This window comes from Cavia porcellus, unplaced genomic scaffold (assembly GCF_034190915.1).
Source record: "Cavia porcellus strain 051 isolate PalLab524CR breed Dunkin Hartley unplaced genomic scaffold, mCavPor4.1 scaffold_27, whole genome shotgun sequence".
NCBI classification, from domain to species: domain Eukaryota; kingdom Metazoa; phylum Chordata; class Mammalia; order Rodentia; family Caviidae; genus Cavia; species Cavia porcellus.
This window is the reverse complement of record NW_026947510.1, coordinates 20,584,449-20,608,057: the sequence shown is the minus strand read 5'-3', so window position 1 is coordinate 20,608,057 and position 23,609 is coordinate 20,584,449. Positions and strand designations below refer to the sequence as shown.

Below are 23,609 nucleotides of genomic sequence, written 5' to 3'. Positions count from 1 at the left end.
GAAGAAAGACTCAGAGCCCGTCTTATTTATTCCCAGGTCACCTGGAAAGTCACAGTGGCAATGTCTGTTGTGGTCAGTCTACCACATTGCCTTCCACGATTTTGGATGCCATGTAAACTGAGGCCCTGAAAGATCTACCTTTAGGGTCCCTTCTCAGACTGGCTCTGTCTGATTCACCCCAAGTCTTAGTGGTGTGGAGTGAAAGGAGAGTGTGAAAGTGCTGTGTGAACCATAAAGTACAATCTGGATGGATGAATGGTTACATGTGAGGAGCAGGTTTTAACCATTCATGGGCTGACAAAGGCATTGTTTTGGTGATGGAGGGGTACTCAGGATTCAACCCAGGGCCTTTGCACTAAAATACATCTCTAGTCTTCTTTTTATTAAGACAGGGTCTCACTAAGTCATTAAGTTGTCCAAGTTGGGCCCAAACTTGCAATCCTCACAAAGGAGTCTGATTTATTTCATTTGTGAGTAAGGCTTCTAGTTACATCCATTTACTCATACAAATTTTGAGTTTACCTTCTTTATAGCTTAGTAGTACTCTCTTATAAAAAACACATCTTTTTTATCCATCGCTCTGTTGATGGGCTTTTAGCAATCTGTTCCCAACATTTAGCTATTACACATTGTTTTGCCACGAACATGGGTGCATGTACATCCCTATGGTATGATGTTTTAAGTTCTGCTGAGTCAAATGGGACCTCTTATCCTAGTGTTTGAGGTATGTCCAGACTGATTTCCACAGTGGTTGTACCACTCTACACCCCAATAATAGTGAAGAAGGATTTAGGTGTCTTTCAAAAGTGAACTTCAAATGCAGTGACATATTTGAGAGGGCAGCTATCTGGGTTAGTTTTTCCTCATTGCTGGGACAAAATACTAACATCCAAAATGAAGAAAGGAAAGGTATATTTAGCTCACAGTGTGTGAAGGTCAATCCATAATCAGCTGGCTCCAAGGCAGGGTGGCATGGCACAGGAAGAACACTTCAAGGTGGCAGTAGACAGGAAAAGCACAAAGCAAAAACAGGGGCAAGAACAAGGCTCTTCTCCTCCTTATACTTTAAGCAGCTACCATCCCACCCTCGGGTGGGTGTCACCTTCACACCACCCCCCTGCCCTCCTCTTGCTGAGGATGTTTACAAATCAGGACCCTGGCTCCCTGGGAGCCCCTGAGTTAAGCTGCTAACTTCTCAAGTTGATCATTACAACAGCACCTCGGCATTGCATGAGAAACGAACTGGAGAATCCATCTCCCCTTCCTTCCTTACAGCTGTGTCTGCGCAGCTCACCAAACACTTGGCCCTATCAGGACACCTGTGTCTCAAGGGCCTTGTGGGTGGCTCCTGAGTTCAGACAGAGCCTTCAGGGACACACTTCCACGTTGGCTCATTTTTTACTTTCTTTTCATGTGTAGAGCATGGGTATCATGTTTTGGAATACATGAAAGAAGAAATACAATAGAAGAAAACGTCACTAATGTTAAGGTGGAATTTTAAATGTGTGAGGAGAAACATTAGAGGGGCTTCATACATGAGCTGTGCATAGGTGCATAGAAAAGAAAATGGTCCTCTGTCTGAGGAGCAGCTGCAAAACATTTTACCTGTAGGTCATTCCTAAATTCCACAAATGGATTGTTTTGTCCTACAGAAGCTTTCAGGTTGGATGGAACCCTGTTGATTCTTGCTTTATTTGTGGTACAATTGTGGTTCTGCTCAGAAAATCCTTTCTTACACCTATGGCTTCAAGAATTTTATCTATTTATCTGCCAGTAGGTGTAATGTTTCTGTGTTAGTGTTCGCATCTTTGATTCATTTTGACTTAATTTAGTACATGGTGAGAGAGATGGTTGAATTTCCATCATGTGCATGTAGGTAGCCCATTTTCCCAGCACCACTTGTTGAATAGGCCATCTTCCTCTCAGAGTATGCTTTTGGCCCGTTCGTCAAAAATGAAATAGTTAAATCTGTCAAAATGTTTCTGTGTCCTCAATTCTGTTCCACTGATTCCTGTATTTGTTTTTATATAAAGAACTCAAAGTGTTAGACCACCTAACATAAAAAGACCCAGTCAAGAAATGGGCAGGTGACGTAAACACATCACTGAGGAAGTTCAGATGGCCAACAACTTTGAAGGTGGCAATACACAGTGTTTAAGCACTGTTACCCTAGTTTGTTTTAGAATTTTGTTTTTTCCATAAATATGGCCAATAACTAAATGAAAAAAGTGTTCAGTATCTTCGGCCTTTAGAGCAATGCAACAACACTTGTATGATTCCATCTTATTCCAGAAAGAACAGCAGTCATCAAGAAAACACAGATAACAAATGTTACTGAGGTGCTTGAGAAAGAGAGAGCCTCCTTCCTTGATGGTGTGAATGTAAACTAGTACAGCCAATATGGAAATGAGCCTGGGGACTTCCCAGAAAACTAAATTAGAAATTCGATAGATGCTGCTATTCCTCTTGTAGGTATCTACAAAGGTAGAGTTTAAGACCTCATACCTCAGCGATACTTGCATACCAGTATTTATAGCAGCACAGTTCATAATAGCTTAATCTCATTTGGGTATAAAAAAGAATAAACTTGAGACATTTATAGGAAAGTGGAGGCACCTGAAAAATATAATGTTGAGTGAAATAGGCCAGACACACAAGCTTAAATACCATATGGTGTCTCTCATTGGAGTAGGGCAAAGTCAGACAAAGAGGTTGGTAAAGGATGCATAGGAGGGTGGAGATGGGTCTCTGGAAAATGGGAAGGAGATCGAGAGACTAAGGGTGATGAGTGAGGGGAGGGAAAGAGAGAATAAGGAGACTAAAGGTGGCCTGTACCGGACCCTCCGTGAATATAAACATGAGCCATAAACATAAGTCACAACCATGAGCCGTGATACTGACATCAACAAGAATAAAAATGTGGAGGGGAACTAGATGAAGGAAAGAAAAGTGAAAGGGGATTCAAAAAAGACATAAGCTATTTTAAAAAACATAAGGCATTACATGTACTCACCAAGATGACTATAAATTGAATGTACTATGAACTTTTACTAATAAAAACAGAAAAATTGAATGAATGAATGAATGAATGAGTCTGATGAAGAAAAGAAACATTAATGTTTAATGTTTAAATTTACTTTTGGGTGTTTGGCATGTTTGAATAGTTCCATCTTGTTTTTAAATGACACTGGAAATATGAAAAGCTGTGGCTTTGTTAGACCACATTCAGGTCCATCCGCGTGGGTGGCAAGTTTCCATATTGAGTACCTGCCAGGGGCCCGGGTTCAGCTTTCGGACATTCTTTCCATCACTTCCTTGGGAAAATCTCAAGAGCCACCTCTTCTCCCACAGTCAGTAATATCTTTAGTCTTTTTAATGATGTTTATGAATAAAAAATTTATTTTTGAAAACTCACTGCAACTATTGGGAAAAAGTATATCTACAGCTTTCTGGGGAGTAAAGGCATGAGAAGTAATAAAAATGCTGTATTAATACTGCAAAATCTTCTAACTAACTTTGTTTCAAGATTAAATAGTGGTGTACTCTTTGAATACTGATTTCATTACTATTTATAAAAGTTTTAATGTAAGCGTAATGTAAACTATGAAGAGAAGACAAATCGTTGTAAGAAACATTTTTGAAATTCCAGTAGATTAAAAATTTAGCGAGGAATACATTGTAAAAGACAGGGAATTATAGTCATATAAACAAAAGTAAAATTGAATATGATTCAATTGAGAGTTCCTGTTGTTTGCTACTGCACTAGTGTTTTCCTAAATTCATAAATAACCTACAAAAATGACAAATCATTAAAAATTTATACACCAAAGGCTGCACTGTGGAATCATGTTGGAGACCACTGTGAGGCAGCTCTGAGCAGGATTTAAATTTCATTAACTGGCTTTCTGTGTTTATCTGTGAGTCTGTCCTAGGCCCCGGCCCCTCGCCTGGTGACAGGAGCTGATTCATAGTAAGTGAACCTCTGGGAATCACTGGTCCTGACTGAGGCCTGTAGTGGCCTGCGAGGCCAGAGATACCTCAAAGGGCAAGATAGGGCCACAGCTGCGGACGCTCTAGCTCCAACTCCAATTAACAAGGTAGAGACTGCAGCTGCAAAGATTACTCCTGCAGTCTCACTTCTACCATGTCTTCATGATAAGACAGTGCTACTAAATTGACTTGGCTCATGACTTGGAGATGTCCGGGAAGTGACTCCCAAGGTCCTGCTCATTGCCTGCACTTTCCTCAGTTTCTCTGCCCTTTGTCCTTGGTACTAATATAAGTGGACTGATCCAGAGAATCCTTTTTCTTTACCCTCAAAGCCTCGAGTTAATAAAATGTTTTTGACCTTCCCAGAGCCCTAAAAGTCATACAAATTGTGTCTTTTTTTTTTTTTTAACCTGTGCCGTACATTCATTTGGGAGATCAGGGATCTAGGATAGAATCTGATATACTCAAATGTTAATCATATAAACAACAGAGCATAAAATGATAATGTAATTGGCTGCATTTATGTTCTTATACATTCATTTATAGTTACAAAGCCATTTTCATACAATTGCTTGCCATTCATGTATATGCAGTTACTAAAGTTATTTGTGATAAATCATTATTTGTTATTAAAAACTTATAGTACCATGTTGCCTGAGAAGTTCACTGCCATTTTTTCAAACTGTCATATAAATGTATGCTTTAGATTTTGTGTGTATTGCACTCATCCCTCTATAATGAGTACTTTCTAATATTGAGGAACAATGTATCTTGAACAGCCAGCCTTGTAGCTTAAAGATATCCCAAATAAGTTATCAGTAGTATCCCTATGGTATGGCTTTAGAATCTTGACCACCCATCTAACAGGGGCAGGTATTAGCTTCTGCTTCTCCAACAAATTCACAGCTACCCTGTCCTGACATAACCAGTGAGCACTACCATGGCAGAGCCACCCTCACCATGGGAACTCAGCAGTTTTTACAGAGGTGTGACTGGCTTGGGCTGATAACATTCACTAGGAGAGGCAGAGATAGGCTGGCAGGACTTACTGGGAGACCGTAATGCTGAGCTGACAGGACACACTGGGAGAGGCAGAGCTGGCCTACAATATGAACCAGGAAAGGCAGGGCACTGCTTCTCTGCCTGGATCCACCATCCTCTCCCTTTCACCTCCCTAGGTTAAGGGCTGTACGGCAACTCACTATGGCTTCCGCTTGTGTGGCTCACTTTTCGGATGGTCACAATCAATAAATGTAATCCACCATATCAATAAAGCCAAAAGTAGGAATCACATGATCATTTCTAAAGATGCAGAAAAAGCTTTGGATAAGGTCCAACATTCATTCATGATAAGAACCTTACACAAAATTGGAATAGATGGCCTTTATATGATAAAGCCCAACTATGACAAACCAACAGCCAGCATCATACTAAATGGCCAAAAACTGAAGGCCTTTACCTTAAAATCAGGCACAAGACAAGGATGTCCCTTATCACCACTCCTATTTAATATAGTACTGGAAATACTAGCCAGCGCAATTAGACAAGAGAGAAAAATAAAAGGGGTAAAGACAGAGAAAGAAGAAGTTAAATTATCATTATTTGCAGATGACATGATGTTCTACATAGAAGACCCCCAAATCTCCATTGAAAGACTCCTAGCAGTGTAGCTTGGATACAAAATCAATACTCAGAAATCAATAGCATTTCTATACACTAACAAAATCACAGAGAGAGAAATAAGAGAAGCCACACCCTTCACACTAGCAACTAAAAAAAAAATGAAATATTTAGGAATTATTGTCATGAAAGAAGTGAAAGATCTATACAGGGAAAATTATAATACACTGAAAAAAGAAACTGAAGAGGGTCTCAGAAAATGGAAAGAAATACCTTGCTCATGGATAGGAAGAACAAACATTGTGAAAATGGCCATACTCCCAAGACTATTATACAGATTCAATGCAATCCCAATAAAAATACCATCAACATACCTCATAGATCTAGAGAAATCACTCCTAAAATTCACCTGGAACCAGAAGAGCCCTAGAATAGCAAAGACAGTTCTAAGCAGCAAAGGCAAGGCAGGAGGCATCACAATCTCTGACTTGATGTTATACTACAAAGCAACTGTACTTAAATCAACATGGTATTGGAATCAAAACAGAGCCGAAGATCAATGGAATAGATTGGAAGATACAACAACAACTACAAACACACTCAACCACCTTATCTTTGCTAAAGGGGCCAACCATGTTCACTGGAAGAACGACAGTCTCTTTAATAAATGGTGCTGGAAAAACTGGCTCTCCATATGCCAAAAACTAAAACAAGACCCATGCCTATCACCATGTACTAAATTAAAATCGAAATGTATCAAAGATCTGAATATTAAAACAGAAACACTAAATCTATTGGAAGACAAATTGGGTAAAAATCTTGAAGACATAGGAGTAGGTAGAGAATTCATGAACAGTAATCAAACTGCACAGGAAATATTTCCCAAATTCAATAACTGGGATTACCTCTTATTAAAAAGTTTCTGCATGTCAAAAAAAATCTCCAGCATAGTGAAAAGAAAACCCACAAACTGGGAAAAAGTCTTCGTGAACTGTCCCTCAGACAAAGGACTTCTGTCTAAAACATATAAAGAATTTAAAAAAATCAAACCCCCAAAATTCAAAGATCCAATTCAAAAATCGACATCTGAGATGAATACACAATTCTCAGATGAAGAAATACAAATGGCAAATAAATACATGAAAAAATGTCCATCATCATTACTCATTAGAGAAATGCAAATTATAACCACACTGAGATTCCATCTCACTCCAGAAAGAATGGCCAGGATCAAGAAAATCACCAACAACAAATGCTGGAGAGGCTGTGGGGAAAAAGGAACTCTCCTGCACTGTTGGTGGGAGTGTAGAATGGTACAACCATTGTGGAGGTCAGTCTGGAGATTTCTCAAAAAAGCTGGGATTTTTAAGTCCCATTTGTTGCAGCTATTCCACTTCTAGGCATACTCCCAGAAGAACTGAAAACATCATACCACAGTGATATATGTGCACCCATGTTTATAGCAGCACAATTTGTAATAGCCAGATCTTGGAAACAACCCAAGTGTCCATCAACTGAGGAATGGATAAAAAAGTTGTGGTATTTTTATACAATGGAGTACTACTCAGCTATAAAGAATGATATTTATAAATAAATGGGTGCAGCTTGAGACCATACTCATAAGCAAAATAAATCAAATTCACATGTATAAATACCGGTCTTCCTAGTGTAAGAAATGGTAAGAATACATAAAAGTATGTGGCAATCATGATTCCCCACTATATTGCTTTGAAGCCTTATAATATTTTCATTCATTCATTGGAATGTTTTATTCTGAGTTGTTTGATTTTATTGTCCGTGATGGTATGAACAGTTATTTTGAAGAAAACAAGACATTATAATAGCTAGTGCTGACTTAACATCATCTTGTTTTGAAGTCCTATCAGGCTTTTGTTCTTCTGTCTCCATCAGTTTTATCATGTTGTATCTTATTGGATTTTATTATATATTATAGTATCAACAAAATTTTTTATAGACAAGGAGATAATATAGAAACCATTGTTCGTTTTCTGTTAGTTGGTTCTAAATACCCTGTAATACTTTCATCTTCTTGAATGGTTTTACACTGTCATGTTATGTTTGATGGTACAGTATATGAAGGTATACTCAAATATTTCAAGGAAAGAGACACTATGGTTACTACTGTTATGTCGGGTTATTTGTAGTGAAACACTATTTTGCTTAAATTGCTTTATTCTGACCTGTGTTGTTATGTTCTCTTTTATCTTAATCTCCTTTTTTTTTAAATAAAAAGAAATGCAGACCTCCACCCTTCTAATGTGTTCTTTAGCTTTCCTTTGAGGCTGTGGCTGCTGGTGCTGCCTGGATACAGACCTGGAGGCCACCAGCCTCAGGGACAAGAAGGAAGCTGGCAACCCACCCAGGAGGACTTGGTGGCCCCGAGGGTGAAACCTTGGCTCTCCTTCTACCACAAGCCAAGGAGGATGACAGCCCATCCTTCTAGCTCTCCACATGTGCCCCCGGCTGCCCTTGGAGCCTGACCTTGAACTTGCCCATGGGCATAGGAAAATATCAGCCATGAAATATGGGGCCCTAGAGAGGTTGTGTCAACCCCAAGGCAGAGCTCTTTTCGTGGAAAGTGCAAGATGTGGTGATCTGAGGGATTTTTTTAAAGGGAGTAAAACAGAATAGTAAAGTGAAACAAAACAAAAGAGTGACAGGACAGAGCCTGCCTGACAAGCACAAGTCCTGAGTTCAATTCTCAGTACCAAAGACAAATCAAAGCAAAGCAAAAACAAAACAAAACAAAAAAGAGCGATAGGACACTGGGCAATTCATACTTGGTACTATACTGCATAATCTTATTCTCTAACTATTTGCTCAGGCCATCGGTCCCAGGATTTCAAAGCTCATCAAATAATTTAAATAGGAGGTTGCTTCCTTCCTTCAGTTATTGTCTCAGCCTGTGTGGCATCCAGTCACCTGGCGGGGAGGGGGTAGGCAGCAGGTAGAGGTGGCTTCCTTGCTGCTTCTCCCTGGCCAGCAGGGCCTCCGCCAGCACATGGGGCAGGGAGGCTGTCTGAGGGAGTTTAAGGATAATAGCATTCTTCAGAGCGAGGCCAGGTGTTCAGCATGTGGATGTGCCAGGTGACACAGCGGGGTCCTTCAGCACAAGTGTAGCTTGATTCCTATCCAAGCCTGAACGGGTCAGGGCTCTTGGAGCCTCTGCTCTGCCACATGGGCTCCCTGCCCAGTCCCTTCTCCCACACACCAGTAGGATTCCATCAAATCTGCTGCTTTTCTGCAGCGATTTCTGCAAGAGAAATGTCAGTTTGGCTCTGAAGGCTCAGTTCACTTAGAGACATGAAGAGACACCCCATGATCAAGTTTCCTGTATAGCTAGCTGTCAAACATCTAGACCAGTGAGTCATTTCTACCTTCAGGAAGACAAATCAAATTAGAAAATAGCATTTCAGACTTGAAATGTTAGGGAATCCCTCCCAGGGACACCCTCAGGGATCTACTTCTTCCTACCAGATCCTACCTGTAATAGCGCATTCAACATATGAACTCATCAATGGACTGATCCACTTGATGGAGTTAGAACTCTCATGATCCAATCAATCCCCCAAGGAAGGTCCACTGGCAACCACATCTTTAATCCAATGAGCCCTTTGGGAGGTTCCTGAATCCCAGTTATAAGACCTCTCACCACTAACTGCACACCTTTGTCAGTGAGTTTTAAATGTGCAAAGGGATGCTGAATGGGGCCATCCTGGAAACCCTAATTAAACATTGTATAAAAACATAAAGCTGAGATCTGGCCAGGGCCCTGGTGGAAACCAGCTGGCCGCACAAAGCAGCAATTCACCCATTCTCTTGGTAAGCACCTTCAGGTGTGAGGCAGCAGTGTCTCCTGTGAGTTTAGTGGTGAGCGGCCTGGAAATCGAACATCCCAACCCTGCACCCCCAACGTTAGCAACTGGGGACAGAGGTCTGAGCATCTCTTGGGAGGATGACTATATGCAATGTAGCAAATATGAGGGATCTCCTTCTTGTGGTGGTTAAAAAAGCGATGGGCTCCAAAAGTTTAAAAGGAAGCACTTTATTTGCTGAGCTCAGCAGTGACACCTTCCAAAGGGCAACCTGGGGAACTGCACCCTGAGCGAGGGGTTGCAGGGAGCTGTAAAACTGCAAGCCACAGGGGAGGGGTCGGGGTCTGAGGATCAGGTTGGCTCCCTAAAAGGTAACTTGTTGAATTTTTCTCGGAATACATAGGTCTCTCAGACATGGGGGAGTGGGACCAGCAGTTACAGGAACCAAGGAAATAGGGAGGGGTCACACAGAGGGTGTGTTACAGAACGGAAACTGCTTATAAGGCCACACTGAGTAACCATCACAGCACCTTTTGAAGTTACGGTTATAAAGGTGCAACTTAACTGACAATTACACAAGTTTGACAAGAAGAGAATAAGTTATAATAAGTATAGCACATTTTGGGTTTTTGAGCATGTGATACTTCTATCTTCTGTTTGAAAGCAAATGTTTTCACTGTTTTGTTTCATTATGATTGTTTTACTCTTCAATAGTCTCTTTTGATTGGTTTCATAATGTTCTTTCCTTGGTTTGATTTTGCTATAGCTAATTGGCTAGACAACTATTGTGAAGATAACGAGATATACTATGGTGCCTATTACTGTTATGCTGGTAATCTGCTCTGAAGTTCTGTACCAATTTTACCACATTGTCTCAATTGGCTTTGTTCTGTCTTGTTCTGTTGTATTTCCACTACCTTCAAAATAAATAAATAAATAAAGCCTTTATACTATACTTCCTTCTACCATTTTTGACTTCTGTTTTCTATTTTGATTCTACAAATATTACCAACCCCACAGTATAGTCATATGGTTTTCCTTTTAACAATCATTCTTCCCTAAAGAAATTCAGAAAAGATAAAAATCACAGCTCTGTTTTCTCAGCATTTATCATTGTTATCAAGGTTTACTAGAGGAAACAGATGTAACACAAGATATACAAATCTACAAGAAACTACAAACCTGATTTATAATGGTCAATCAGAAAGTCGGGTGAGGGAGTGTGCAGAGGGTATGTGCATGCTAGAGGTTGGTGGGTCCAGCCCAAGGGCTAGGGCTTACTGCAGTGTCCCCTGCAGGTCGGTGTCAAGGGGCTGATGGGTCTATGATGGAACACTGAAGAATCTACAATGGAAGGCTGAAGAGCCTATGACAAAGGCTGAGGGGTCCCAGGCCAAAGCCCAACAGTCTATGCCAGAAGCCTGGAGACAACGTCCAAGCTGAAGGTGAGGACTGGAGCTCCTCTGATGAGCCACCAGTCCCTCCTCCTTTGCCTGTTATTGAATACAGGCTACTCCCCTAGGATGGGTGTAGCACTCCCAGCGTCTGTGTGCTCTCCTCTTACACAGGCTGAGGACGTTACAAACTGGCTCCCTGCGGAAGCACTTAGAGTTCTGGTCTTCTCAAATCAACACAATGAACACTATCCTCGACTGTAAGGGGACGTCCTGTACATCCAAGGAGGTAGAGCTGCTGAGTCACTTAGTTAAGCTTCTAGACTTCTCAGGTTGACACAGTGTATAAACCATAACAATCATTGCTTTAATTTGTTTCTGTTTTGCTCCATTTTCCTCTCAGTTTTCAAGGATCTGAACCCTTAAGCACTTCCCTTGGTTTATTTTGTGTCTGACGGTGATCCATGTTCCCAATTTTCATACATCTGAAAATATTTCACTCTGGTCATCAAAAATGATCTGTTTTGCATATGTAAGTCTAGGGAATAAATAGTTTTGGTTTTTACTTTAAAGATACAGTTTCAGAGATTCAATGCAAGTAAAGGAATAAGTAAAGGAAGACTTGCACTGGGGTTTCTCAGAGGAGATCATCTAAAAACACAGGTAGCTGGAAGAGGAGAACACACATCCTGATACCAAAGTTAATCTGAAATAAAAGACTTGTAGACATAGGCATAGGACTTTATAAATGATAAACCAGCCCATAGGGCTGCCCGTGGCTTTCCTTTTGGTGGGATTGGGGATCAGAGCAGGAATCGGCATTCCCAGGAAGTTTCTCCCCAAAAACAGAGGGATGGCAGAGGTACAGAAAACTTAGTCCAGAATATAAGGCCCCTCCTTTGATTTCCTGCAAACAGAACACTACAGTCTGGCAACAAAGTTCACTGGCACACACAGGGGTGAGGAACTGCTCCTTTCCCAACAGGTTTTTTTGTTTTGTTTTGTTTAGTTTTTCCTTTCTTTTTCTTTCTCTGTCCCATAACTGCCAACTGGAACATCTAGTCACAACAAGGTTAGGGACCAGCCACAGCACTGAGGATTGCTAGCGAAACAACACAAGCCCTGTCCTATGGGTGGCATAAAAGAGGAACTTGTACTGTCCCATGGGAGCTATGACAGGATCTTCCTGGCCCTGTGAGCAGTGACAGCAACACAAGTACCTCTGGGCAGGATATCAGCGTTGCCTCCCATGTGCAACTGCCAGCGCAGATCAAGGAGGGCACAAAATGAGAGGAGCCAGCGGTGCGGAACAGAGCAGGTTACATGGAGTTGGGAGGGGCCGACCACACGCAGCACTGGGGGCATGCTTGGGCTGTCTTTATCTGGGGGTGGCACAGCAACCAGGAGAGCAACCGAGAAAACCAGGGTAAGCAGCAGTGGGCAAGCCATCCAGAAAGCTAATGGCTAAAAACTGGCCACAGCCCAGTATCTGTAAACGAAGATCAGTCTCTCATCCAACGCAGCACTGATTCTATTGCAGAATTGGTGACCACTGAAGTTTACACTACCACAAAACAGTGGTACCGGAGGAATATTTTTTCTTTGTGTGTACTGTTTTCTTTTTACTGTCTGATTGGTTTTTTTGGTCATTTTTTCTTTTTTAGATACACATATATAAACAAATTTTTTTAAAGAGAAAAAATTTTTTGCTCTATTCTGCCTCTCTCTCTCTCTCTCTCTCTCTCTCTCTCTCTCTCTCTTATATTTTAGGGTATCTTCATGTGGGTGATCATTGTCCCTAACCTTTCTGATTTGCTTCAATAATCTTTTGCTTTCCCCTTCATTCTTTCTCTCCTGCCCTCTTCTCCAGCTTGCCAAAACGGTGTGATCACCCTTTGTCCTCTAGCCTTGCTTTGACTGTATTCCTCTTCATCTCTCTCTCTCTTTTATATCCTACAGTCTTAAATTTCTCTATTATAGAGTAAAATCACTCTATTAACTGGGGGGAAACGCAATGCGTATGAACTCCTGATTTATTTTGGGTTTTGTTATATAACTCTAAATCATGCCCCTATGGTTAAAGATACTAAACCAAGAGTTACCACAGTTTGTCAAATTTCAGGCTGTCAGTGATGCTATTATAATAATTTCTCTAGGATCTCATACTTCTAATTAGCTTTTCTCCCTTGTATAACAATACTGTGACTGTCATAAACATCACTAAAATAGAGTACCAAAAGACTAAAGGCTGAACCAAATATATGGTGACATCTTCTTCTTAATAAATTGAGGAAGTAGGATCTTAGGATACACACAAAAGCCACGAACCCCCTACACATAGGAGACATCTCTGAGGAATAGACATTTCCTAGGAAGGCTTCAATATTAGTGATAAAGCTACCTACTATAAGAAATATACACCAACACACACAAAAATAAAATAAAATTTAAAAAATATAAAATGACAAGACACAGAAGCAAAACCCAAACCCAGATGTTCAGCCCACCCAGCACAAGTGCAAGGGACAATGTGGCAGAAGGAAATACAGGCCACTCATCTGAAATTTCTAAAATGACAGCAGCAGATGTTCAAAAATAGATGCATGAGATTATAGAGAAAATCAGGTCAGAAATAATCCTCCAGGTAAAAAATAGAGATAACAACTGTAATGGAAAGTTTACTCAGCAAGTCTAGAGTAGACATAGATTTTAAAACATAGAGGAGCATAAAACGATGGAAATCATGAATGCCCAACATAGGAAAGAGATGGAAACCATGAAACAGATTCAGATGCCCGTGAAATTAAAAATTCCATTCAAAGTTTGCAAAATCATCTGAATGAAACTGAAGACAGAATTTTAGACATAGAAGACAAGATTGTGGCTGGCAATCATGAAAAGAAAGCTCTCAAAAATAACAAAGGAACTAAGGAGTAATAAAATCCAAAATGTGTAAATTTTGTTGTAAAAAAGAGAGGGGAAAAAAAAGAGCTCTAACGGATATAACAGCAAGTGTGTTTAGGGGCGTTAAATAGCTGACTTAATGTTTTTGGATCATTGAACACAGCTGTTTGCAGTCTCTCTGTTTGAATGTCCACTTTGTATTCTTTGATACTGTGATTCGAGCAACTATTTCTAAGATGATAATATGTAATCTATTAACAGGTGATTTCTTACTGTTTTTTTTTGTAGTTCTGTATTACGTGTACCCTTACACCGCTTTGTTTTGTTTTGTGTTTTTCTCTTTTTCCTCTTAAATAAAATTTAAAAAAAATAACAAAGAATTGGGCCAGTTTGGCTCAGCAGTATAAGCACCTGCCTAACAAGCACAAAGTCATGAATTGAATACAAAAATAAACCACAAAACAAAAAACAAAGAACCATGAAATCAATCCATTGGTAACAAGATAATGCAAAGAAGAAAAATATAAGGTTGATTGGAGTCAATGAAACAGCAGGAGCCAGCACAAACAACATAAAAGACATGTTCAGAGAATTAATAGCAGGAAACTTTCCCAGGTATGGAAAAAGAATTTGACATACAGATGAGTGAAACATACAGGAGTCCAGTTACCATGACCAAAAATACATGTGCACCAATGCATATAATCAAGATTTCAGAAATTCAACACAAGAACAGAAAGTTAAAAGCTGTTAGAGAAAAGCAACAGGAAAACCAATCAGAATTACAGCAAACTTCTTTACACAAACCCTTAAGTCAAAGAGAGCTTGCAATGAAGTATTTCAAGTCCTGAAAGAAATTAACTTCTAACTCAGATTGAGGTACCCCACAAAACTGTCTTTCAGAATAAATGAAATAAGATACTTCCATGACAAAGTACAACTAAAGAAATTCATGACCACCAAACCAGCCCTACACTGTGTTCTGAAAAATACTGTAGAGAGAAATAACAGTGTGCTCAAATCCAAGAAAACTAATAGAAAACACCATGCAGGACAAGCAACTAAACAGAATGAAAAGACAAGGAATCAACAGCAGATAATAATATGAAAGGGATAAGTCAATGCATGTCAGTTATAAGAACAAATGTAGATGGTCTCAACTCACCAATCAAAATCCTGGGCAGAATGGAATAAGAAACAAGACCCAATGATATGCCGCATATAAGAAACACATTAAACTCAAAAAGAAATTCATAGACCAAAAGCCAAAGTCAATGTGACAGGAACCCAGAAAAAAATCAGGGGCAGATATTCTATTTGCAGACAATGAAAACTTCAAGCCAAGACAGATGAAAAGAGATAAGATCTCTACATTTTGGTTAAAGGAAAAAAAATCCAAGAAGAGCTTACCTCCATAAATAAATATGCATCAAATATAGGAGCATCTAACTATATAAAACAAATGCTAGTGACATAAAAAATCAAATAAATACTAACACAATTGTAATGGGAGACCTTAATACCGCATTGTCACAAGTTGATAAATTAGACAAAACGTCAACAAAGAAATATCAGAACTGAACCAAATCCATGAACAAATTGACTTAATAGATGTCTACACAATGTTCTGTCCCACACTACAGTGTACATTCTTCTCAGCTGTGCATGGAACATTCTTCAAAATAGACCACATACTAGTCCATAGAACATGTTTAAATGCAAAGCCACTGAAGTTATCCCATGCATGTTATTGGACCACAGTGCAATGAAACTGAACATTAACAGTAAAGAAACCACAAAAACTCCATAAATACATGGAAATTAAATAACACCCTACCAAACAATAAATGTGTCACAGATGAAATTAAAGAAGAAATTAAACAATATCTACAACAAAATGATAATACCAATACAATATACTGGGACTTATGGAACACAATGAAAGCAGTGTCCAGAAGGAAATTTATAGTGTTAAATACCCATATCAGGAAGACAAGTCAAGCCCAAAGCTCATACAAGGGAAGAAATTATAAAGAGCAGAGTAGAAATTAATGCACTCGAAACTAACAAAACAATACAAAGAATCAGAGTTGGTTCTTTGAAAGATTAAATAAAATTGATAAACCTTTAGCCAACCTTAGCAAAATAATGGAGATAAAAGATTCGACTTCATGTAATTCAGAACAAAAATGATGAAATCACAACAAATCCTGCAGAAATACAGAAGGTCATCAATACCTATTTTGAGAAACTTTATTCTAATAAAATGGAAAAAATGAATGAAATGGACAGACTCCTGGATACAGATGAACTACCAAACCTAAATTATGAAGATACAAAAATAAACCCAATATCAGTCAATGAAATTGAAAATATAATTAAAAACCTACCAACAAAAAAAAACCCAGGTCCTGATAGATACATAGCTGAGATCTACAAGAAATTCAGAGAGGATCTGACGCCACTGCTCTTCAAACACTTCAGGCAAATAGAAAAGGGAAGCAATACTCCCAAACTCATTCCTAGAAGCAAATATTACACTGATACCAAAACAAGAGAAAGATAAAGAAAAGAAAAAAAGCCTACGGGCCAATCTCCCTAAAGAACATAGATGCAAAAATCCTCAACAAGATACTGACAAACAGAATGTAGCAAATCACCAAGATTACACATCATGACCAAATAGAATTCATTTCAAGTATGCAAGGGTCGTTTAACATATGAAATCAGTACATGCAATATACCATAGTAACAGAGCCAAGGACAAACAGCACATGATCATCTCACAGATGCAGAAAAAGCATTTGACAAAGTCCAACACTCATTCATGACAAAAAAAAAGCCCTACGAAAATTGGAATAGATGGTCTTTCTTTCAATGTGATGAAAGCCATCTGTAATAAACCAACAGCCAACATCATACTAAATGGTCAGAACCTGAACGCTTTCTTAAATCAGGAACAAGATGAGGTTGTTACCTATCAGCATTCCTATTCAATATATTTCTAGAAACACTGGCTAGAGCAATTAAACAAGAAAAAGAAATAAAAGGAATTATCATAGGAAAGACATAAGTTTAATTATCTTTATTTGCAGATGACATGATATTCTACACTGAAGATACCAAAAACTCCACCAAAAGTCTTCTAGATTTAATAATCAGATTCAGTAGAGTAACTGGACACAAAGTCAACGCTCAAAAATCAATAGCATTCCTGTACACAAGTTACAAACTCACTGGAGAGTAATTGGGGGAACAACACCCTTTACAATACCATCCCCCCCCAAAAAACCCATGAAATACTTAAGAATCAATTTAACAAAGAAGCATTGGCTAGAGCAACTATTAAAATATCATTACATTCAAAACTACAGTACTCTGAAAAAGGAAATCAAGGTGGGATATCAGAAAATGGAAAAATATTCCTTGCTCTTTGGTAGGATAAGGGATGGGAATGGGGGGGGGGAGAGAAAACAAGTTATACCATGTGCAGATACAAATTCCCTATAATGAATGTGGTCATTGTGTATACCTAAATTATACTAATAAATAAAAAGGTACAAAAAAAGATAGAGCTTCGTTTTCTTCCGTATTGAATTGTCTGACAGTAACGTAGCTTTCATTGTCTGATTTGGCAGATATGATAACAGTACTCCACTAGCATTTCCCCTATGCAGATAGTCTTCTTTTCAGCAATCTTCTCAAAATACTTATAGGTGTCATGTGAATTTTCTTTTATAGTTTCTTTCTTTTAGATGATTATCTTACTAGCACTAAAAAGAATTGGGCTCTTATTTCTAGCCCATTCCTCAATGTTTGTTTTGATTTCTGGGCTTGTAATGACACATCAGAACTCTTGTTCGACTGCTTGTGCTCATTTCTTATTTTAAACTTTTAATCTTCTCAAGTTTAGAATTCTATTAATTTGTTTAGAATTCTATTAATTTGTTTAGAAGTTTGTTGTAGTTCTCTTCTGCTGTTTCCAATCTTCCAAGGGCTGCCCATGTGAAATTATACATTGTGGATATTAAATTTTTAATTCTGTATTCTAGTTGGTTCTTTTTAAATTTTCATTTGTCTATAGAAATAACTGATGTTTTCATCCACTGTATCTGTTATAACCTTTATTGTACCGATTGTAAGTCGTCTGGATGTAGTAACTTCTAATTCTACTGTCTGAAATATCAGTGGTTTTACCTAAAATGACTTCTTCTGGGTGATAGGACCACAATTTATCACAGGTCCCTTTATCTTTTATGTAATTTCATATATACACCAGAGAATTAGCCCCAGTCTTATACTGTGTCCTTCAAAGAGTGTGCAGGCCTCTTCCCACCTCACTAGTGAGGATAAGGACTGATCATCCAGTTTCCCCACAGAGAGACATCTAGCTTGGGCTCTACTGCAACTTTAAGAACATTTGACCTGGCTGTGATAAGTCAACCCCACCTCCAGCTCTGCCTCTATTTTCCATTTTTCACTTTCTCTTAAAAGTCGCATCTAAAATCTAGTCAGAGCTTGAGATATGAAACTGTCTGGAAATCATAAAATACAAAACCAATACTACCCAGAAACCAGGCACTCTATGTGAGAACAGACACAGGAATGAGGGTGGCTGTCACACGCTATAGGGCAGCCGTGGCAAACCTATGGCATGTATGCCACAGCTGGCTTTTATTGAAATCTCTAGAAGGTTCACCATCATTGCTATAGAAAGGCACAGAGAGTTCTTGGGAGCTCTCTTGGGAATCTTGACCCTACCGCAGAGGCACAGTAAAGCAGGGAATAGGTTTGGACGAATTTGATGAAAGCATCAAAATGCCACCATTGGTGTTGTCTGCCATGAACTAGTTCCTTATAGATCTGTCAAAGGAACTTAGAGAAAAGTTGTGAGCATGGCTGCCCCCAAAGTACTATTATGCAGAGGAGAATAAGGTAAAATTAAGAAGTGAAATGTTTTGTTGGGGATATCACAATGCTTGGATCCTGAGTGAGATTTCATCACCTGCTAAAGACAGAAATTGTGGGCCTCCAGAGAATCTAAAGACACCGTTTATTTTAAAGCAATCTGGTTGTCATCCCACACATGGAATTCCCCAGGCATCTCTCCGGATAAATGACTCCATTCCCCATATTTGTGCAATCAGTGGCCTTGCAGGGTCCTGGAAGGGCCTGGAAGGTGCCATACTGGGTTTATGAGTGAGGTTTCTGGTCCCTCAGATGGACGTCCAGGTCTCACTCTCCATGCATCCCAAGGACAGTGTTCTATGGAGTGCAGTGAGGATATTTTCTCATTAGGGTACTTAGTCTTTTTTGTTGTTGTTGTTGTTGTCTTTTTCATTTTTATCAGTACCAAGGATCGAACTCACAACCGCCTGCTTGCAAGGCAGGCGCTTATGCCGCTGAGCTAAATCCCCAGCCCCCATGGGTACTTAGTCTTTTGAGAGTCATGAATTAGGGCAACTCTGTTTCATAAAACTATCAATTTTAGCCTTCTCTTTATTTCCTGAATTAAATGACTTGCACTGACTACCTAGATCAGGACTGAAGTTACAACTATTAGGGCACAATGATTTCATATGCTACATATTCCTGTACATATTATGAGGGAAGTGATGCCTGAACTTCACTTATTTTTGCTTCTTTCATCTGCATAGCAGAACTATTAATGATATGAGGGGCTTTGATTAAGTTGAGAAATTAAAGCAGTAATATTAGATGCTTTGGAAGGAAATGAGGTTCAGGGAGAAAATGCCACATCATAGACACCACTGGGAAGTGTGTACCAGGGGTTTCTCAGGGAGGCTTCCACTTCAAGGCTCATTTTCACAAGTAAAAATTAACAGGGTCAGCTCTTAGGTGTGTGCAGCACCAGTGAGGAGATGTCAGATGAGAGCAAGGGTCATGAGCGTGCAGCTACATTAAATATTAAAAATCCAATGCTGAAGATGACTTTCCTTTTCCCAGATCCAAAATACCTAAGAGCATTATTTTCAAGACCAAGGAAATGGGTCTATTAACCTATTCTGTATGTATTATTCATTTTAAAAATCTTCCAATTTCTGTAGTAAGCATACATCTGAAAATCATTTCATTGGAGGTGAGGTAGGGAACTTGGAGCCCTTCCTGCCCTGGTATCTGCTCTTAGGTTGTAATGTTTGCAATTTTTATGATTCTGTGAATTTATAATAAGCAGATCTACTTTTCTTATACTAAGCTAGGAAACATCTGGTGGGGGAAGCCACTGAGCAAGATAGGCAAGCTTGACTCATGTCGTCATGGGGGAAGAGAGACAGAGCCTCCTGCTGCGTGGCCTGTGTGGTGTCCCAGTAATGACAGTTTGGTGTCTGTCATGAAGCATGTCTGGGCTCCCTGTTTCTTCACTTTAAAGATCATGTTGTCTATGGCTACATAAGATATCAAATTTAGAGGCAACAAGGCAGAGGGTATGTGGGAAGGTTACTACAGTTTCAATTTATCTGCATACATACATCATTTCATAAGGAACCATTCTAAAAGCTAAAATTGCACATTTCAGGATGATAAAGTAGGGATGGGTCTGTAGGTAGGGAAAGACTAAAACAAGTCACTCATTAGGCTTTATTAAAGAAATTAGTAAAAATCTCAGTAGCACCAGTTTTGGCCTCTACAGTTAGTTTCACTGGCTAATCCTGACTAAAGAAGTTAAAATTCTACTAGAAGAATTCATTTTGAAACAATTAAAAGGAGAGGGATAGAAAGAGAAGAAAACCAGATACAGAAAGTCACCAGATAGCACAAACAGTGTAAGAATTTACAACTAAGAAAGAAATGCTGTCTAATGAAGAGCTGACAGGCAAACAGGAGGGAGCCAGGAGTCAAGATACCCTCCACCTCTAACACAGCGCAAAGGAAAACTCCGCTTCACTGCGCGCGCGTGCGTGTGTGTGTGTGTGTGTGTGTGTGTGTGTGTGTGTGTGTGTGTTTATTTCCACTCTTAGGGTGACAGACAATATTACTACATTAGATACACATGCATCTCCTCACTTTTTTACTTTTTTTTTCTTTTTGAAACAAATTCTCACTATGCAGTTCAGGCTGGTCTTGGGCTCACCTTGTAGCCAGACTGGTCTCAAACTTGGAATGATCCTCCTGTTTCAGCCTTCCAAGTGTTAGGATTACAGGAGTGCGCACCACGCCCAGTTTATCCCCTCACTTTTAAACACTAACTCTAAATTTTTTTTTCTGCAAGGCTCCTCCTTTCCTGACAGGAGCAAGTAGGCAGGATGAAGTCAAACAGAGCCCACCAAAGGAAATGTGCATGCAGACAAAGAACCACAAATTAGGGTCTTGCAATCTGAGGCCCATCCAAAGACAGCCCAGGAAACCAATCCTTCAGGAAGGGTCACTAACCGTAACAAAAGAAATCAGGGACAAAGGCTTGTGGGTATCCATCTTTTCCAGACCTCCCCTCACTCTGAGGAAGTCTATTTCTATCTTCTATTTTTGTTTTGTTTGGGTTTTGTTTTGTTTGCTTCTAGAAATAAATTGTTTTCATTTCTTAAACTCTGTCCCTCTACTTCATGACCCTCTACTTGCTGAGTTTTCAATCCCAGATGGCTGCTCATCTGCATGCAACAATAATATAATTTTATATGTAATACACTAGAAAAAGTACTCTTTGGAGCAGACAATGTATCAGTCCACTTGTTCCAAATGGCAGAGCAATACAAAATCCCACCAACTGGGCTGTGCACAGTGAAATAAGCCTTTCGTAAAGATTTGGTAACTTTGTGGATTATGTCAGTGGCACACACACACACACACACACACACACACACACACGAAAGAATGCATGCAAGGGAGAGGAGACTGAAAAATATTAGGTAGACAGTAGCTGGAGTTTTCAAAATGTGATTAAAGCTACAGGTGAAGGAAACTTGTGAACCTTAAAGTATGAACATGAGGAAAACTTATCAAGATGCATCATAAAGATGCGGAGTTTCCTGGTGCTGGCCTGGAGCAATGCCAAGGACTGTACCTCAGCCTGAGAAGGCAACCTGAAGCTGACAGAAATTTGTTTTGACACCATCAAGGGCGAGGGTGGTGGTGGGGGGGTTTGGGCAGTGACAACAAAGCCACGGGGTGGGGGCAGAGCCAGCGAAGCTGCTTACTCCACACAGATCTGGCCTGCTTCTCACAAACTGGTTTCAAATGAACCCTTGGTCTCTTTATTTAAATATGGATCCACGATATCTTGTGCAGGATACTGATGCATTTATTTTACTGACTGGAGCTAATAAAACCCAAGGCAGGTTTGAAATGGCCTTCTCTGCCACTGGGGGATGTTGCATGACGGGCACTGCATTTGTAGCAGTGAACCGTCTTCAGCTAGGATTGAAGGAAACCCAGAATATGGCCTGGTCCAAACCAAGAAATGGACAGGTTTTGAATATGGTGACTAGGCAAGGGGCACTGTGGGCCAGTGTTTTTGGTCCGTTGGCTTTGCTCGACAGTGCATTTGGTGTTATCATTGAGAAAACACAAGGAGCAGAAGATAATCTGAACACTGGCAGCCAGAACCATGGCAGGCATCAGCGCACAGGTGGGCTTCCAGGGGTTGCATGAGGGAGTCTGGCAGGCATAACACTACCAGTCTGCGTGCACTCTGTGACAACTGGGAGCACAGGAAAGGCTCCTTGCTCCCCCAGCCACTCTGAAGACTCTGCCAACACTTCTAGTGGTAATTCAGTTAATGTCGGTCTGGAAGTATTTTCTCCTCCCTACGATTCATTTGAAAAACTGGAGATTCTGACTTGCTATAATGAAGATCATGGATAACACAGAGACTCAGGGACCGGCAGCCCTTCTTGCTTGGGAGCAGAACAGTTAGTTCAAGGAACCAAAGATGAGATTGAGAACCAAGGCTTTTTCAAAATTATGTAACATAGAATCAAAGGAGAGATTGTCTTTAAAGTATTTAAAGAGAAAAATAAGCTTAGAATTCATATGTAAAGAAAATATATTTCATCAAAAAGGTGAGCACTAGTTTGTACCAAGCCCTATCAAACTATACAGGAATAACAAAGCTTCCAACCCATTCAGTGGGGCCAATGTAACTCTGATACCAAAGGCAGAAAATGGCCCACGGAGAAAGGAAAACCACTAATCAATGCCCCTTATGGGCATAGATGCAAACATCTTCAACAACATACTAGAAAGCTAAAACATTAATCTGACGTACACATCAGGACCAAGGGGAACACAGCTCAGAAATACATGCTTGCATCACAAACAGAAATCAATGTACACACATTATAATGAACAACGTAAAGAAAAGTGCATAATAATCTCAAAAAGTGACTAAAAGGGATTTATGAAAATTAAACAGCTTTTCATGTCAAAAACACTCAACAGACTAGGCAGAAAGGCAGGAATGAGCATCCAGACAAAAGCACAGTCGCCTTTGTCCTTAAGAGAGAAACAAACATGCGCTTCTGGCTCTGCTTGGCCCTTCTGGAGTTCTGTTCTTCACACTCTGGTCTCTCACCCTATTTATTTATATGGATTTGCATTTGAAATCTTTTATGTAGCTTCTTGTCTCTTTTATTCAATTTTCTCCCTCTAGCTTCTTAGCCAGAAATTACAATTTATTTTAAATAAGTTTTCAATATGTGTAGTCGAAAGCATGCGTTTATCTGGGTACAGAGTGCGTAGCAACTATTATGCCTGCTTAGACTACTTGTTTGAAAAAGTTTCTAATTGCTTTTGAGATAGTTTTTCTTTCCTTGAGAATGAGTTATTTAGAAAATTTTTCCATAAGCTTCAAGGACTTTTAGGAAACTGTTTTTTTTTTTCCACTCCAATAATGGATCATTGGAGAATA

General features: G+C 39.6%; 1 protein-coding gene and 1 pseudogene across 1 annotated transcript in view; both read left to right on the top strand.

Moving 5' to 3' along the window:
- Positions 1-10,414, top strand: part of LOC101789216 (uncharacterized) — a 39,968-nt gene extending 29,554 nt beyond the window's left edge. Inside the window, exon 8 of the mRNA XM_063237595.1 lies at positions 7,901-10,414. Coding sequence (XP_063093665.1) covers positions 7,901-8,074 — 174 coding nt within the window. The 3' untranslated portion in view covers positions 8,075-10,414. The remainder of the gene's footprint in view (positions 1-7,900) is intronic.
- Positions 10,415-21,937: 11,523 nt separating this feature from the next.
- Positions 21,938-22,443, top strand: LOC111754828 (mitochondrial import inner membrane translocase subunit Tim23-like; annotated as a pseudogene).
- Positions 22,444-23,609: the final 1,166 nt, after the last annotated feature.